General features: G+C 45.1%; 1 protein-coding gene across 6 annotated transcripts in view; it reads left to right on the forward strand.

Moving 5' to 3' along the window:
• RTN4 (reticulon 4) overlaps positions 1 to 16,597 on the forward strand; it is a 40,752-nt gene that overhangs the window by 9,101 nt on the left and 15,054 nt on the right. The window contains exons 2-3 of one of the 6 annotated variants that reach the window (XM_065059959.1): positions 4,759 to 4,815; positions 5,619 to 8,051. The exons of 1 other annotated variant lie outside the window; for it this stretch is intronic. In XM_065059959.1, the coding sequence (XP_064916031.1) occupies positions 4,759 to 4,815; positions 5,619 to 8,051 (2,490 nt within the window). 4 more of the 6 variants (XM_065059961.1, XM_065059962.1, XM_065059965.1 and 1 more) reach the window with 4 other exon arrangements.

Consider the following 16,597-nt stretch of genomic DNA (forward strand, 5'->3'; position numbering starts at 1 on the left):
GTGTGTGCTTTGAGGATGAATTTTGCCCTGTTTATTGTTAAATATCTGTATTAACAAGAGAGGCCCCTCAAAACCAGTGTCCCATTGTGGTAGGTCTATAAGATAAACCATTTTGTTAATTTTTGAAACACCAAAGGTGGATTCTTAAAAAGTTGATTTTTGCCCGATTTTTTTGTGGGTTTGTTTTAAGAGTAGTGTGCATTCCCCAGCACAGCCATCCAGGAAATGGTTTTGTTTTCTGAAGACTGAAACTGCCCTCTTGCAGCCTAATAGTCTCCTACCAAAGCTAAACTGTGCATCAGCATGAAGCTTACTCTGTGTCTATACATAGAAAATATTGAGTGGATATTTTTCCCCACTGCTGAGCTCGCACATAACAATAAGGATGGTATGAGCACAACAAACCTGCCTTAGCACAACAGCCTTTACTTGCTCTTTCCTAGTGGTCCGGGACATCTCTTTCCATTTATTTCTCTGCTTTTTATCCAAAACTTTGATATTACATATAAAGTTGAATGTGGGTAGTATCAGTATGTTGTAACAACGCGGGTTAGTGAGCAGTCAGCAGGAAGTCAAAGGAGTTAGAAATGCCACCTCTTTGTCATGCTGCTGTCAGGCTTTTTATTTCTAAACAAAACCAAAATCTGTTTCTTGTTGGTGGAGCTTATGTTTCAGCTGAAACCATAATACAGACTTTCAAAGTGTGTCACATTAATGAAAGGAGAAGCTACAGCTTGTGGGCGGCTTTTTTTTTAAGGGAATATTTAATTTGCAAAAAGCGAAGGTAAAATTTACTGAATATTTTTAGTCATAAATAGGAATGCGATCAGAATGAATCACTTTGTGCACCACTTTGTTCATCACTTCCTTCTGTTGTTCCTTAAATGCTTTTCCTTTCACATTAGGGGGATATGTTCATACATGTGGATAAGAAAAAGGACAGAGGGGTGTGGTGTGTGGATGTGTATGTTTGAATGCAATATTAGTATTTTACTGAGTGGTATAAGATCACCTGGCCAAGGCGGAGTCTCTCTCTAAAGTTCTCCTTAAAAACCATGGACCGGGCTGCCTCCGCGACGGATGCAAAGTCACAGCACGCGCAAACGGGAGGTCGGTCTGTCTGTCTGTCTGCTGTGGTGCTGCAGGTGGGTCACTAACCTGCACCGTTACTGATTTTTGGCAGCTAAAATTTGGAGTAGAGACTGTTTTCTCCTGGGGATCTTGTGTTCGTTCTGAGGTCTCACTCTTCTGTGTTTCACGAAACAAAGTCTGTCTTTTTATTCTTGTTATGGAAGCAGTAATCAAGCAGTTCAGCTTAATGAATTGATTTTTTGTTTGATGATTGTAGAAACTGAAGAGTTCTTTACTTAGATTTGCTTTATATCTTCGGGTGAAGCTTTGCTGTAGCAAAGGCCCACTTTGTGGGTCAAGAAAGGAGTTTTGAATACCACCTTTACTTGGCAATAATCTTGCTTTGAGCTTGTGATACATTCTGAAGTTTTTCTCCTGGATTCTGGTAGTTTCTGTTGCTTCTTTGCTTGCCTCCATCACCTGTTTTCTGCCATTGATACGCGAATAGGAAAAGCCGCTCTGGGTGATGTATCCTTCTCGCAGTCCTTTTACAGATGGAGTTATTTCACTAGACATGTGATGTTATTACAAAACTCGGTGTATTTGTTGTCAGCTGTTGCCAGCGCTACCGCTGGAGCACTGGGCGGGAAGAGCAGCCGGTTCTGCAAGTGTTGGCTCAGGTGGCTTCCACGCTCCTCGTCCTGTGCCTTCCACTGGGACATTCCCATTGCTTTTCTGTTTCTGAAAGGTTTCTACCTCCGGTGTTGGCGAACAGGATTCTTCAGTGCCAGTGTCATTGCTGGAAGAAAATGCCATTCCTTTCAGCGTGTCATTTGAATTACAGTCTGAAGCAGACGGTTGGTTGGGTTGGTGATGTGGGCGCTGCAGAGGTCCTGCTCTGTCCTCCTGCTCGCCTGGGGGTTCCACACAGGGCCCGCAGCACGAAAACGTCCTTCTGGCTGCTTGCTTTGAGCAGGAAAAATGCTGTTCTGATGTGGGTGGAGGGAGGGTGGGTGGTTCTCCTTGGCTGCTTAGGAAATACTGCTTTTATGTAATCAGTTTTCACACTCCAGCTACGTGCGGAAAATAAAGTTTGGGTGTGGGCACAATACCCTTCCATTAAGAGAACCTGGAATTCAGTGACTGGCCCAGCCATTGTGTAGTTCGGTGTTGAGTAAATGGGAGCGGGACCTGAGGAGGCGTTTGGTCTTTGGACACCAAGTGTACTGCACCTTCAGGGACTCGCATGTGTGTTCCCCTTCGCCTCCTTACCCAGTGGACTCTGTTGTCCTTTTTTGCCCTTTTATTTCTCCATTTTCAGCATCCCCACTCCACTGACTTGTTCTTGGTTTCCCTGCGGGATCCTTTTCTGTTGGGCTCTCTGGGGTCTGTGTCTCCATGCTGCACAGTGGGGTCCGTCCTGCTTTGTGTCCCCTCTGCTCCTGTCCCGGCACACAGAGCTGCTGCTCTGGCCTGGCCAGCAGGAGGGCAGGGCTGTGCTTTCGGGAACGTGCAGCCTGAGTTGTCTCTGGTGCCAGCTTCCCAGTGAATTGCCACGTTTGTGGTCAGGAGATGTTGCTTGGTCCATCTAGGCATGATGATGTTGAGATACAAGGAGGGTGTGCTGCTGCTTGGTGCAGACCCTAAGGCTTGCTGTCCTAAAATGTAAAGTTCACGGTAGCCCTTGACACAGCAGATGCACAAGAAACTGGAAAAACCCCTTTGACACAGCAGATCCACAAGAAACTGGAAAAACCCCTCTGTTAGTGCTAGAAGTCCCATTTTTGAGGAAGGCGGAGCGGCACTCTGGCTGGATTCAGGCTCCAAAGCAGGTGACTTGCTTGCTCATCTCGTGGGGTGGTGGGTCCCTCATGCCCAGGCTGCTTGGGGAGCAGATCCTGGGGATCTCCAGCATCTCCTGGAGCGAAGGGCATCCGGTGATGCTTGGCGGCGCGGGGACGAGCGTTGTGCTTCTGGGACTTAGTGTCACATATTGATCAGTTGTCCTCCAGGGTGGTGTTTGTCCTCAAAAGCTTTTGCCACCACTGAGCTGTAACGCTGGTTTAATGGGTTCTAAATTTGGAATTGAGGTTTCTCTCTGTGTGGTCCTTAATAGGAAAATGTAATTTCTAGAAAACTGAACAGAAATCCCTTTGGCCCGGCAGGAGTTGGGGAAGCTTCTAAATATCGGGTCCTACGCTCCAGCTTTCTTATTCTGTTTTCTTATATCTTGCCATATTTTGTGGGTGGAAACATCACTTGAAGATAACAATGTTCTGTGAAACAAACCCAACCGACTGTATATTGTGACAGGAAATGTGGGTTGTGAGGAGACCTGATTTTTGGAAAACTGGTGGGATTAAGTAAACCAGCTGGGTCACAAATATCTTGAAGTGGCATTGCTTTTGCACAAAGTCATGGTTCAATGCCAAAATAGACATTATCTTAATGCCCTGCTTTACTGGATTATTATTTATGTGCTGCTGGTTCTACCAGACATGACACTTTTTGCTTTTAATCTTTCAGAATCAATTGCTTCTATTTTTCTTTGGTTTTAATTAAAAAGAAAAAACCCTTAACTTTTTTCAGTCCTTGATTTTTGTCCAGGCAAATAGCAAAACTAAAGATTGTTGATGTCTCTACTGGAAATTCCAAATCTAATTGGAATGCCTTAATATAATTTTACACTCTGCTAATACAATTGACGTAAATTGCAAATATTCTTTAACAGCCTTAATTTGAAAGCTTCATGCGTTCTTCAGAATGAAAAATATTTACTTAAATGTTGGCTGCTATTGCTGCTTCTAGACTGGATTTTCTTTGTGCTTCACGCAGCCCCGTAAAATGTCAGAGTTGGACGCTTTTACTTCAGGTAATGTGCGGTAGGAAACTGGGGGGTTGTCCAGTTCCTCCCCATTGTGCCGCAGTGAAGGAGAGTGACTTCCTTGGCTTAGGACAAGGGTGTCCTTCCTTAGGTTTGTGTAGTTCTTTGGATGGAAATCAGAGAGCTGGGATTGCCTTCTGAAATATTAGGGTTAAAACAAATTCAGCAAAGCAAAGTATGCATCTTGAGTCGTGTCAGAGAAGCCTTTAAAAATAATGCCTTGATTGGGCAGCTTGTCTGTGTTATAACACAGCAAGAATAGTAAAGACAAACACAAAGCAAATAGTCCAGTCATTCAGAATAGCCCAGAGTGTTACCAGTTAGATCAGCGGGAGGCTCAAAGCTTTACTCCTTTTAACCTTTCGCAGTTTCTGGTTGCGTGTCCTTATCGCTGCTGTCGTCACACACATTAACTGGCGTTGGGAGCCCCTCTGAGCGAGCCGGTGAGCGTGGTGGTGGCAGTGGTGGGTGTCGTTGCTGCTGCTGGAGACACCGTAGCCGCTCAGTAGTGTGGGAGTTTGGAGAATGACAGGAGAGTAGCTACTGCGGTGTCTTACCAAAGGATCCGTGCCTGGCTCCGAGCGGGGGATCCCGCAATTTGCCTCGGTAGAGATCCCACTGTAAATGGAGATTTGAGCATTTTCCGTCCCAAATCGCTCAGCTTGTATTTAGTTGTGTGGTTCTTTGTGGGTGTAGCTGTTGGCTGTGGACCTGTTTGATTTACTGGACCTCACTGCTTGCATGCTTTCCCCCCTCTTCAACCTAGCCCTTATTTCTGCTGAGGTTATTTGTTTGTTTTTCAGATGAGACCCTTTTTGCTCTTCCTGCTACATCTGCGCCTCTGATGCACTCCTCTGCAGGCAAGTTCTTTCTGCTCACCTTTGTCTCAATACCTCCTGCATTTCTGATCTCGTTAACGCTTTCCAATTAGTCTGCCTTTACTAAAAGTCAGCATGGGTCCAAGAATACCTTCTGTCATGTTTTTCAGTTTTGACTTTTCATTTGATCTGTTAAAGATTTTAATAAGCATTCTGCATTTCTCTACACGTAAACTGTTTTATAAACAAGCTACAGCCATCTGTGAATTCTTGGACCCTTGATGTAGGAGAGAAGTCAAAACTATTAACAGGTTAACACATCAAAGCATAGCTGCTTTACTGATTTAGCAGAAAGGTTTAATCCATGGTAACTTTCTGCAGTATTTTATAGAAGTAAAATTTGTGCCAGTAGTATTTATTTAGTGGTTTTCGTTAGCTACGTTGTCCACCAAATTCCCATTTAAAAAGTGTCAAAAAAAGACTTGTTACTGGCATGCACGTTTGTGCACAAGCACAGACACAAACCCCTCTCTGTCTCACCTGACCCCCACCTTCCCTCTCCCCTGTTAATATTGCCTGCTGTACTTGTCTGGCATCTTCAGCTTTGCCGTGGTCTTTGTGCTGCGTAAAGCTGCTGCGTCTCTAGCCTCTTGCTTACTTCTCTGCTAGAAGAGGTGCCGTAGGACAGCGTACTTTAACTGCTGCTCTCTAGTGCCTGATAGTGTTTATGGTAGAACTTGGAAGAGCTTCTTAATAACTAACGTAATGTGAACCTGTCATGAAAGTTTGCATTGACTTTAAGAGCACTTGCATTCTCTAACTTTCCTTTCTGTCCACGGTCACAGAAAAAGTTATGGACTTGCAGGAGCAGCCAGGTAGCACTAAATCGCTTGGTCAAGAGGATTTTACTGCAGTCCCGCTTGATACTGCTCCTTCTCTTCCCTCCTTCTCTCCTGTCTCAGCTGATTCCTTTAAAGAGCGTGCAGCCTTTGATACACTCGCGGATGGATTACCTGCAAGAAGCAAAGAAAGCGCAAGTGAGGTTAACAAAGAAACTGTGGAAAACGCAAGAAATCCATTTCTTGTAGAAGGAAATGAAAAAGGCATTTGGGAGATGAAACACTCGGAACCCCCATTTGCTAAAGCAGAAGCAGCCATTTCATCTCAAGCTAAGGAAGAAACACAGCTAGAGGGCCCTAAAGAATTACCGAATCTGCAGAAAATGCCTGCAGAGCAGCTGGAAATGTCGCCAGAAACTCCTCAAGACTTGTTTGAGAAAAATGAGGAAGATCTCTTCTATAACAAAGACAAGTACAGAGGTGGCGATCATGGTGAAAAAGGGGCATTGAAGGAAGACCCTCTTAGGAGGGAAGAATATGCAGACTTCAAACCATTCGAGCCAATGTGGGAAGTAAAAGGTGCTAGTCATGGACTGAGCAGTGTGAGAGAGGATGTTGAGAACAAGATTGATGCCCAACTAGAAAGCAGTTTAGATGAGAAGTATGGTGTAGACAAGCTGAATGTGCAGAAGGATTATGAATGGGAGAGCGAAGGCAGCGCTGAAGATCGCTCTTTCCCAAGTACCCCAGAAGCTGTAAAAGAACCTCCACAGACTTACATCACTTGTACTAAATTTGAATCCTCTCTGAGTCCTGACGGTAACAAAGTCAAATCTCTTTCTCCACTGGAGGAGGGCACTTCAGAAAATAGAACCGATGACGAGAAAAAAATTGCAGAAATGAAAGCTCAGACGAGCACAGAACAAGGTGATTTTGGCACTCAAGCAGTTGGCAAGCAGGAAGGCCAGGAAGCTGACTCTGCTAAAACAGCGAGCGTATCAACAGTGCCATCTGACACTGCAGCAAATATGCCTGAAGGTCTGACTCCTGATCTAGTGCAAGAAGCATATGAAAGTGAAATGCATGATGCAGCCGGTACAAAACTTGCTTATGAAACAAAGATTGATTTAGTTCAAACCTCCGAGTCAGTACAAGAGACTCTGAAACCCGTGACACAGCTCTGTCCCTCGTTTGAAGGGTCGGAAGCTGCTCCATCACCAATATTGCCAGATATTGTTATGGAAGCCCCGCTGAGCACTGGGACTGCTGGTGCGGAAGCCTCTGCTGTGCAGCTCGAAGCTTCCCCATTAGAGACATTTATTCCTACTGCTAATTACGAGAATGTAAAAGAAGAGGCTGAAAAACTTCCCTTATACCAAGAGGCAGTGAATGTACCACTCACACAGGCCCAAGAAGCGAAAGAGGCATTAGCATTTAAAAAACCTGATCGTGAGCTGAGCGCCAGTCCTGAAGATATAGAGACTCCATATATATCTATTGCATGTGACTTAATTAAGGAAACAAAGGTCTCTGAATCTGCTTCTCCATCCTTTACAGAATATTCTAAGACACCGATAGCAGAATGCATGTCTCAGGATGTGCCTAAACACAAGGAACTTGTTGAAAAACTGTCTCCGGAGTTTGGGAAATCAGACTTGTTTAATAGCCAGGTGATACCTGACTTTACTGAGAAGGTGAGCGAAGATCCATCTCTCATCTTAAAAAGTAAATCAACTGAGAATATCGTAACTGATGATGACTATGAGGAAGGACTGATGGATTCAGTGGCTGCCGCGGGCAAGCCTTATCTGGAGTCTTTCCAACCCCAACTGGACTCTTCCAAAATTGCTGCCGCTTTGCCGGCTGAGCCAACGCCCACGAAAACAGCCAAGCCGGAGAAGATTCCTCTGCAAATGGAAGAGCTGAATGCTGTGGCTTATTCAGCTGATGCGTCTGTTGCTACGGAACCAAAACCAGGAGATGACAAAGCGCTCTCCCCCGTGGATTCTTCCCCAGTCTCGGTGGAAGAAGACTTTGTGCTGTTAGCTCATCCTAAAGCTGCTCCCGAGTTCGTGGCAGAAGCTGCTGACAGAGAAGTAAGGCACGAAGATGAAGAGATCGGTAAAGCCATCCAAGGTGAGAAGAGGCAGTTGCCTTGCCCAGAGCTACCCTGTGATCTGTCTATGAAGAATGTAGAAGTAAAAGCTGAGGGAGATCCTAATGCCCTGAAAAAGTCCTTGGAGGCTGTGGACAAAGTGCCTGAAGTATCCACGATGTCCTCACCGGCCACAGATACCTCACCTTTACCTGCTGAAAAAGAGATAGTCAGTGTAGTAAAACCAGAAGCTTTTGAGAAAGAAGCTGAGCGAGAAGCTGCTTCTGTTAAAGAAAAGGAGAAGCCCACTGCTGTATTTTCAGCAAAGCTGACTAAATCTTCAGGTAATCTGTGTGTGCTGTCTTGCAGTTCACTAATCTGCGTAATTCTTTAGCTAAACTAAAACATGTCATGACTTAATCTTTTTAAGTCACTTTCTGTAAACTTCTCTATATAGTCTGAGAGTAACAGAAAATGTTAGTGCCTGCTCTTTTACCTTTTTCGTATTCTGATGGCTTTAGTACTTTCTTTCTGTTTATCAGGGATGGACTCACAGTCTCCAGTTTTCTCCTTCAGTTCTGCCGCTGCTCTGTTGATACAGAAATCAGTCGCTGCTCACTGCAAGCTCTTCCATGGTTCTCCACGGGCTGGGCATTAGTTGGCTTCCCAGACTTGCTCTCAATGTGTGATAGTAAGCCAAGGATGGTGTTTCAGTCTGCTGTGTGTACATGATTTGAAGAGGCATTTCTAGTTTTTATACGCACTTCAGACACCAGACTTCGAAATTTAGGAAAATAACCTTGCTGCCACTGTGTGTGTCTGGAATCTGGAGAAGGACCTGTGCATCTCCACTCTTCTTGCATTAGATTAAGGCCAGAGGTTTGAAATAATGCACATGAGGGAGCTTAATATTTAGGTTACAAGGAAAATGGCCATTAAGAAGTTGAGGTTCCTGCAGACATTAAATTTGGTTTATACACAGCACAGATACCAATTTCAGTTTCTCTTTTCAGGTGGGGTTTACGCTTCAGCATAGTTAATTTTTCTTCAGGTAATGTATAGTTGATGTATAGTTAATGTAGCAGAAAGTTAAAGGAAGCGTAAGACCATTGTTGTGTTGTGCTCTTTAAACTGGATGCCTCATGGAGTTCCAGCTCGTTTGCTTTTTGATATCACAGACCTGTGCTGCTGCTGAAGTCTTGCACCAGAAGCATCCCTGCTAAAAACAGCTACTGCGGAAAGCACAATGCGTCTGCTCCAAACAGAAAACCAAACGTTAGTTTGACTCAGCAGCAGTATTTTTGTGCAGTAGCTGCAGTCTCCAGTTCATGAAATACTACATTCCTAACATATATCTTCTGCATCTAATGCATTTTGGAAAAGAAAAACACATGTGTTGAGGGGAATGTCAATGCAATTGAAATAGGGTTTGGAAAATAAGGTAGAAGATGCAGTTTTAATGTTTAACTTTGCAGGATAGCTGCCATTCCTTCTGTCTCACCTCTTCTGTACATACAGGTGTGCAGGAAGGAGTTTCCCATTTCCCCTGTGCTCTCAAACACCATCTGTGTTCTGTGGAGTCTCCTTGTGCTCAGGCTCCCAGCACACAGAGCTGCCTAGAGAACAGCTGCTGGGGACCTTACACTTCACGTCAAGGGGTTAATTGTTTAGAGATCAGACTACTCAAAAACAACAAAGACAGAGAATGTTGCACTTTACTAGCTTTTTTGGTAGTTCTTTTAACAACAAGTCTTTTAATCATTGCATGGATATGGCAGACTGGGGGTGGCCTTGGGAAGAAAGACTCTTCCTTTGGGTCTGACCAGGACGCAGCTGCTCCTCTTTTGTCCATGTGGAACTGCCGGAGAAGCTGCACAGAAACCCCTTTGCCGTAGCAGGAGAGCGGAACGGTGTCTTCGTGCTCCTGTCCAGCGGCACAGCGCTGGGCCCGGGCAGGCGTCTGTCCGGCCGTGACGTTAGTCGATGGGCTGGCTTTCCTCTGGAGGAACACTTAAAGCTAATCAGCTGAGAATACTAACTCAAAAACATGGGCCTTTGTTCTGGTTCCACCCCCTCCGCGCACACCCTCTGTGCTGTTTACTTTTTGTTCACATTTATTACAGAATACAGAACTCGACTTCTGAGACTTACCCCAAGAGTCTAATGGCAAACCATGAGCAAAACCAGATGTCTGCTGTTAATAGCTTGCTACTTCAGCACAGTTTGAGTAGTAGCAGCAGAGAACTAACACATACACTTCCATGCTCTCAGAAAGGAGGAATAATTCCTCACAAGGCCAAGCGGTGGATCTGTGCACATGTTTGGCCTTGCAACTGTGCCTTTGGGTGCTGTTTTTTTCCCTTTCTCCCTAGCAGTGCTACTGAAATAGGTTTTACTGTGCCTCGAGACTTATAGAAATCAGTTGGTGTGATTGTATGACTGATCAATGTTTCAACAAGCCTTCCTGATGCACTTAAATTAAGGTTCATGAACTCTCACCAGTGCTGGTTTTTGGAAAGCCAGCCTAAATGCCAGCATGTCTGTGTACCTAAGAGTGTAACTTCCACGGGTCCCAGTGCACTGCGGTGAGCTAACACAAGTTCGAACAGGGCTGCAGATTTTTTAAGAAACTCCACCACTCCAGCAGACCAAATGTAAAGCTTTTAACAGCCTCCTGGCTAGACGGGGTTTGTTTAACACCGCCCAGCAGACCATTGTGTAACCTGTTTTATTTAGTGGTGGTACCAAACCCCAGGGACATCATAGTTGCATGGGTTTAAAAACCAAACCAAAACCAGTTCAGAACTGTATTTAACTATAAAGTAACTCCTTGTTTATAAAAGTTTCAACAGCACTGAGTGGAAAGATACAGTGATTTTTTTATTTTTTTTTTCAAATTTTTTTCTTCTTCTTCTCAGCACATGTTGTGTTTGGCTTCTTAGGAGATAATCCTGCTGCTTCACACTCAAACAAACCTCCAAAACACGCATTTTTGCTCTCCAGGACAGCGCTGCAGGTGAAAGGGTGGCTGGGATGCTGCTCTCTGTGCTGCAGCTCCCGCCAGGGACATGGGGACGTCAGGTCCTCTGTGCAAGTAGCTCATGAAAGAGGTTTTGGATGCCATCTAGTGTTGGTACCCGAGCTGTGGCTCCTGTGCACTGTGCCTGTCAGAGCACTGCAGCCCGGGTGTGCAGAAACTCCACGCTCTTGATGTTTAGTTAATATTCTTAGGTTGAAAATTAAATATACATATTTAATGTTGTACGGGCTTTCTTCTCTGATAACCCCTCCTTTGATTTTGGATACAGATCATTAATTCTCCCAAACAGGCTAGAAAGCCAGCCTTTCCATGAATGTGTTTTTTGATTATTGGAACATGGAGGTTTTTACATTCTTGAATTACAAGATCAAAGTAAATTGTAGAGACCCCAAAATCTAAACACCTGACCATGCCTGAAAGTTGTGTACTAAGATGTAACCACACTGGCACTTTGAATCTCTTGGTATATTAACGTAGGGCATTCCCGTAGGATTTAAACATGCCTTCCAGCTCTTGACTGTGGGGACGAGGAGCCTGTTGTTGCACAGCACTCGTGAATATCGCCCTGTAGACGTTCATTTCACATGGAATCCTATGGTTTACAGATCCCCTGTTTTCATGTATGCCATGGGGCATTCAATTACAGAAACACAGCTAATTACTAATATATTACAATTCCCAGACTTTTATGCGGGGGCACATTTGCAGGTGTGTGAAAAATGTGCTTTAGAGGGTGCCAGAGCAGCAGGAATGACCAAGCTTTGCTTTTTACTCCCAAGTCATGGGGGCACAGCTAAAATGCTTCCTGTGGTTGTGTGACTGCAGACCAGCTCCTTACAGCTCTGTGAAGCTTCAAAGACGTTGAAAATGCTGCTCTACACCAGCGCTCCGCCCGTTGGCTTCATTTCTGCTGCTTTCCCTATGTGTAGTTGGTTAAATAGATCTATTCAGCAGATGGGAAGTGTTTGGGTTGGATTTGTTTGTTGTTTTTCACTGGGGAAAAATAACCTTGGGATGCCTCCGGTTTCTTTCAGGAACAGATTATTTGTAGAAGATAATTCAACGTCACTCGTTTTAATTTTGATTATATCTTAGATTCTTTGTTCAGGTCTTGTTTTATGCTACTAGGTAAATAATAGTTCTGTTCCAGGGTGGAGAATTCGGGGGGGGAGTAGGAGGAAATAGGAAAAAAACAAGCAACCCAAACAAAAAAACAACAAACACACACTTGTAGTGCAACTTTTCTGCAGGAAGGACCTAGAGCTGCCGTGTTCCATGGGTGCTCTTGTGTCCCCCTGTTAAAATGCGGAGGTTTGTGTAGCCGAGGCTGGTGACCGAGCGGGGCCTGGGGACACTTACTGCACGGGGGCAGAATGATGGAGAAAATGGAGTGTTCGTGGTAAATGACCGAGTTTGAGGCTTCAGGCGAGAGCAGAATGGGGTAGTCCTCCAAAACGCTCTCCTGTGGGAAGCCGGGGACGCCTTTTGGTGTAAAAACGCTGTTGTCAGTCCCTGTGCTCAGGGTAGTTTAACGTAGTGTCTGTAGCGGGTAAATGTTCTCCCTGCGGGCAGGCTGCCCCTTTGAACGTTGGTGCGTTCACTAGAACATGTTCAGAATTGTTTGCATCTCTTCTAGTCGTCTGGGTGGCTCGATTAACGTTGGATAGCGTTTGGTTAATGTTGGTGTAGACGCAGACGTGCCATTTCCCTAATGAACCAACAAAGCTTCTGCAGAAGTTTGTGGAGGGCTACGTGGGTGTATCTTTTTTGACATAAGAGATGTGAGTACAGAGGGATCCAGACTTCGTTTTGGGCATCATTTGCACATTGAGTATGTGGAGAGGAGGATCTTGAGGGCACCAGCTGTACCAGTATGTCTGGTTAGGGATGTATTGCATAAATATCCTAAAGTATATAATATAAAGAATGTAAGTAATAATATATATGTATATAATATAAAGAATGTGAAGATGAAGAGGCTTTGATTGTGTATCTTTAGAAATTTGATAATTAGTGAAGATGTTTCTGAAGGCATCAGGTTTGTGCAGTCGTCCAGACAAGCGTGGGGGAGAGCCGCGGCCTGTGGTGGTTTCCAGGTGATCTCAGTTTCCACTCAAAGAGAGAAGCACATTTTTCAGAGGTGTTTTTCAAATTTTCTTATGCTATGATGCTTGAACATCCGCTTCCCGTTTCCCTTTGATAGTGTGCGCTTTGATTTACCTGTTGAAATTGGGAATGAAATGCACATGTTGGTATAAGTTAAATGTATATGTAACTGGTCTTGCTGTTAAAGGGGGCCATGAATTTATGTGGCAATTGAAGTAATAAATAGCGCTTTCAGGTAACGGGGAATCTTTCTGCATGCAAGATTGTCTTTTTATGGACTGCCTCAGAATCTCCATCCCAGCCAGCAGTACTTTTGTGGCTTTGTATGAATGCTCTTTTCTTTAGAAAATGGTGTATTAAATTTTTAAGAGAGTTTGAAGCAATGCAGGGGAGTTTTTAGCATTTTTAGCAGCCCTGGATGTTAGGGAGACACTCCAAACTAGAATTAGGAACGCAGAACGACATCCTCGTTCTCACAGCTCATGTCTCATTTGAGTTTGTAGTTTATGCTTGTCTCATTTGTGTACGTTACTTTCTGTATGTTAGTAAGGTAAACTTAGAGGTTCTTGGTTTTATTTAAATGAAGGGAGCATTTGTCAGGCCCACAGCTGACAGCGGAGGATGCTGTCATAGAATGAAACAAAAAGGAAAAGGCGTTTGGTTGTGAGAATAGGGTAAAGGACGAGAAAATGGTTCTTCTGAAACCTTCGATAAGATGAGTAAACATGGCTGAGCGGTTCATAAGGACTAAAGATAGCAGCAAAAGCTTTCTTGCGTTCTTCAGGAGCCTCTTGCTTTTGTTACAGGCACAGAAAGGGTCTTACTCTGTTTTCCTCCAAGCCTTTTTTTAAAGGGAGAGGTGCATTACAAAGATGTCTCTGTTGGTCTTCCAGACAGCCTGACATTTGTTTAACAAGCACGAGGGGCAGGCGTACGTGTAGATTTATAACCCCGTTTTAGCCGTTGTTTGCAGAGGGCTGCAGGCTTGCCTGCTGGCTGCGTTCGGCTCCCGGGCGCTGTGAGAAGCCGCCCAGGGCGGCTCGGCTTTTGTTGGCCGCGCCGCTCCCCGCTGCACCAGCCCTCCCGGCCGCTCCGCGGGGACAAGCCGCTTCCCTACGTGCCGCCGATTCCTTTCCCCGCCTTGGCATCCACTCCGTTCTCTTGGCGGGCGGCGCGACGCAATCGTCCGCAGCGGCCGGGGATTGCATGAGAGCTGGGGCGGGCGGGCGCTGGCGCTGCGTCAGTGCAGCTCCACACCCGCCGCACGTCAGCTGCGCCCTCCTGCAGCACCAGTGCAGCAGCGGCGGCCGCAGACGCTGCGGGGAAGCCCATGGTGCCCAGCCCGGGCTTCTCCTCCTGCAGCTCTCCTCCTGGGATGCAGAATTGAGAACCGCAGCCGGAGGGTAGAGCGTTCCTGGAGAGATGGACAGTCAGCTGAGCAGCTGGAAGGACAAGGGTATTTGTTCTTTCATCTTTTTTCCCTTTCCTTTTGAAAGCCCAAGGTGCTGCGGGTTGTTTTTAACCATGTTTTTAGCACGCATTTGCTCGCGACATGTATTTGCATGTATAAGATCTATCCGTACTGCGTCCAGAATTCTAAAAGCCGTAGGATAAAATGGGTAAATGTGAACAATGCAGAAGAATGAATTATTTATGTAGGTGAAACGGCTTGTGTGACGCTGCAGATCTTTTTCAGCCCTGCAGAGCCTGTTAAAGAACGGCTTGTTTTGGTAGGCACCGATCAAATTCAGTTGATGTTCCTTTGAAATCACTAGATTATTAATAATTTAACGATACTAGCCATTAACTGGGAAGAATGTAGCGTCTGCAGTTCACGTTGAATGATTTTATGAGGAGCAATGGCACGCAGACTACAGCAGGGCGGTGGTTTGGGTCTTGGTGAGTTTTTTGTGTGCGTTTTTGTTTGGTTTGTTTTTTCCTTGTGTTTGGCACAGCGATGTTTGCAGTTTACCCTTAGCCACGTTTGCTTTGGATTTTTCACGATTCTGTTGGATTCTAGGTAATCCTGTGCCTCATTTTTCAGAATTTACAGCCATAATATCAAATCATTTTAGGTAAATAAGTAGCTAGCCTTAAATTAGTGTGGTTCTGACCTTTGTTCCTGCAACCACCAATGGGAGATCAGTGTAAATCTCTGTGGATCATTATATTAGTGCTCAGTCTGTAAGAGTTTAAGCCTTATTTGAATACGTAATCTTCAAACTTTATCAACAAGACATGCTTTAAAAAATTTTAATCATTTCTGGCTATTGAAGTATCTTCTTAAAGGGCCCTGTCGTGCTTGGTACTTGCACTCCCGAGGTTTTTCTCTTTTTTCGTAACTATTGTTAAAAATCTCTGTGTTTGTGTTCCACTTGGACAAAATTGCCGGCTATCTAGAATCCATCGAATGTTCTATCAGAACCTACATGAGTAGCAAAGTAAGCCCTGCGGGGAAAGAGACTTTGACCCTGCACAGCGACCTTCTGAAAGTTCTAATCTTTCTTTAAAGGGCTGTATAATATTAGGAAGCAATATTCTGCAATGTTTCGTAATACGTTCTTGATGTGTAAGTAGTTTAAATGTTCAGCACTCCATACGTCAGGCCTGAAATTCTTGGGGTTGGGGGGGCGGGAAAGAAAAGATGGGTGAGGTTGGAAGGTTTCTGTAAAAATTGCAAAGCAAGTTACCTTTGAGGGTTCAAGCCCAATTTTCAAGCGTGTTTTTCACAACCTGGTCTGTCCCTCACCGCACCTCGAGGAGGACATTTCAGAGCCGGGGATTTGAGGCCTTGAGAATAATGGAGCCTTTCTTGGTTTCGATGAATGAGTTGCTGCCGAGGAGCACGTGCCTGCACGGACACTTGGGGGGACACGGTGCCAGCCCTGGGGTACAGCGGGGGGCAGCAGCTGGGTCTGTGCACCCACTTGTTTGCAAAACATGGACCTGCCCAGCGAGCGATGGAACAAAGCGAACCCGGACCCGTCCGATGTGCGTGATTTGTGCTGCTGCAGCTGCTTCAAGCGGTGTTTTAGATTCCCCCTCGCTTTGTTTTCACATGGGGGCATCCCCCGAGGCGGAGGAAGCTGGTGTAGTGCCTGTTCTCCCTCCCAGAAAGTCCCTGCTGCCTCCAGGTTTTATCATAATTTAATTTGTAGAGATAAGGACTAAAAGAAAATGGAAGCAGAGCAAGAAGGTGGTTTTCAGAGGAAGCAGAAGAGTCTGGTTCCTCTCCTTCTGCAATGTTGTTGCAGCCTGGTTTAGTGTGGTTTCTGGTGGCATTTGTGAGGACATGAAGACACCTTGTTCCGTGTGTTCTTGCTGGGTCAGGCTCCAGTGGCATGGACAATGATGGGTAAAGTTCAGGGCCTGGTTACACTGTTCAACTTGCCCAGAATAAATATAGAAGCAAATATTGCAACATGTTTCTTTCCATGCTAAAAAATAACCTTAAAAAAAACCCCCAAACAACATAACAATCAAGTCTAAAAGCAGGGAAGAGTATAGTTCAGAGTTAGACCCCCTGACTAAAGCACTGCTTTCTAATTAACACCACCCTAAACCTGGGTTCGGTCTGCATGTTTCTTGTGCTTCGGCCATAGCAGCTGAGGAAGCAGCACAGCGACTGTGCAACCTGTGGGATTTATACCTGTGGCATTGATCGTCTAGGTAGGCAGCATGACATAGGTTTACACGGGGGGTGGCGTGACTTTTATTTTTAGCACTTTTAAAGACAGCCCATAT

The sequence above is a fragment of the Columba livia genome, chromosome 3 (genome assembly GCF_036013475.1).
Source record: "Columba livia isolate bColLiv1 breed racing homer chromosome 3, bColLiv1.pat.W.v2, whole genome shotgun sequence".
Taxonomy (NCBI): Eukaryota; Metazoa; Chordata; class Aves; order Columbiformes; family Columbidae; genus Columba; species Columba livia.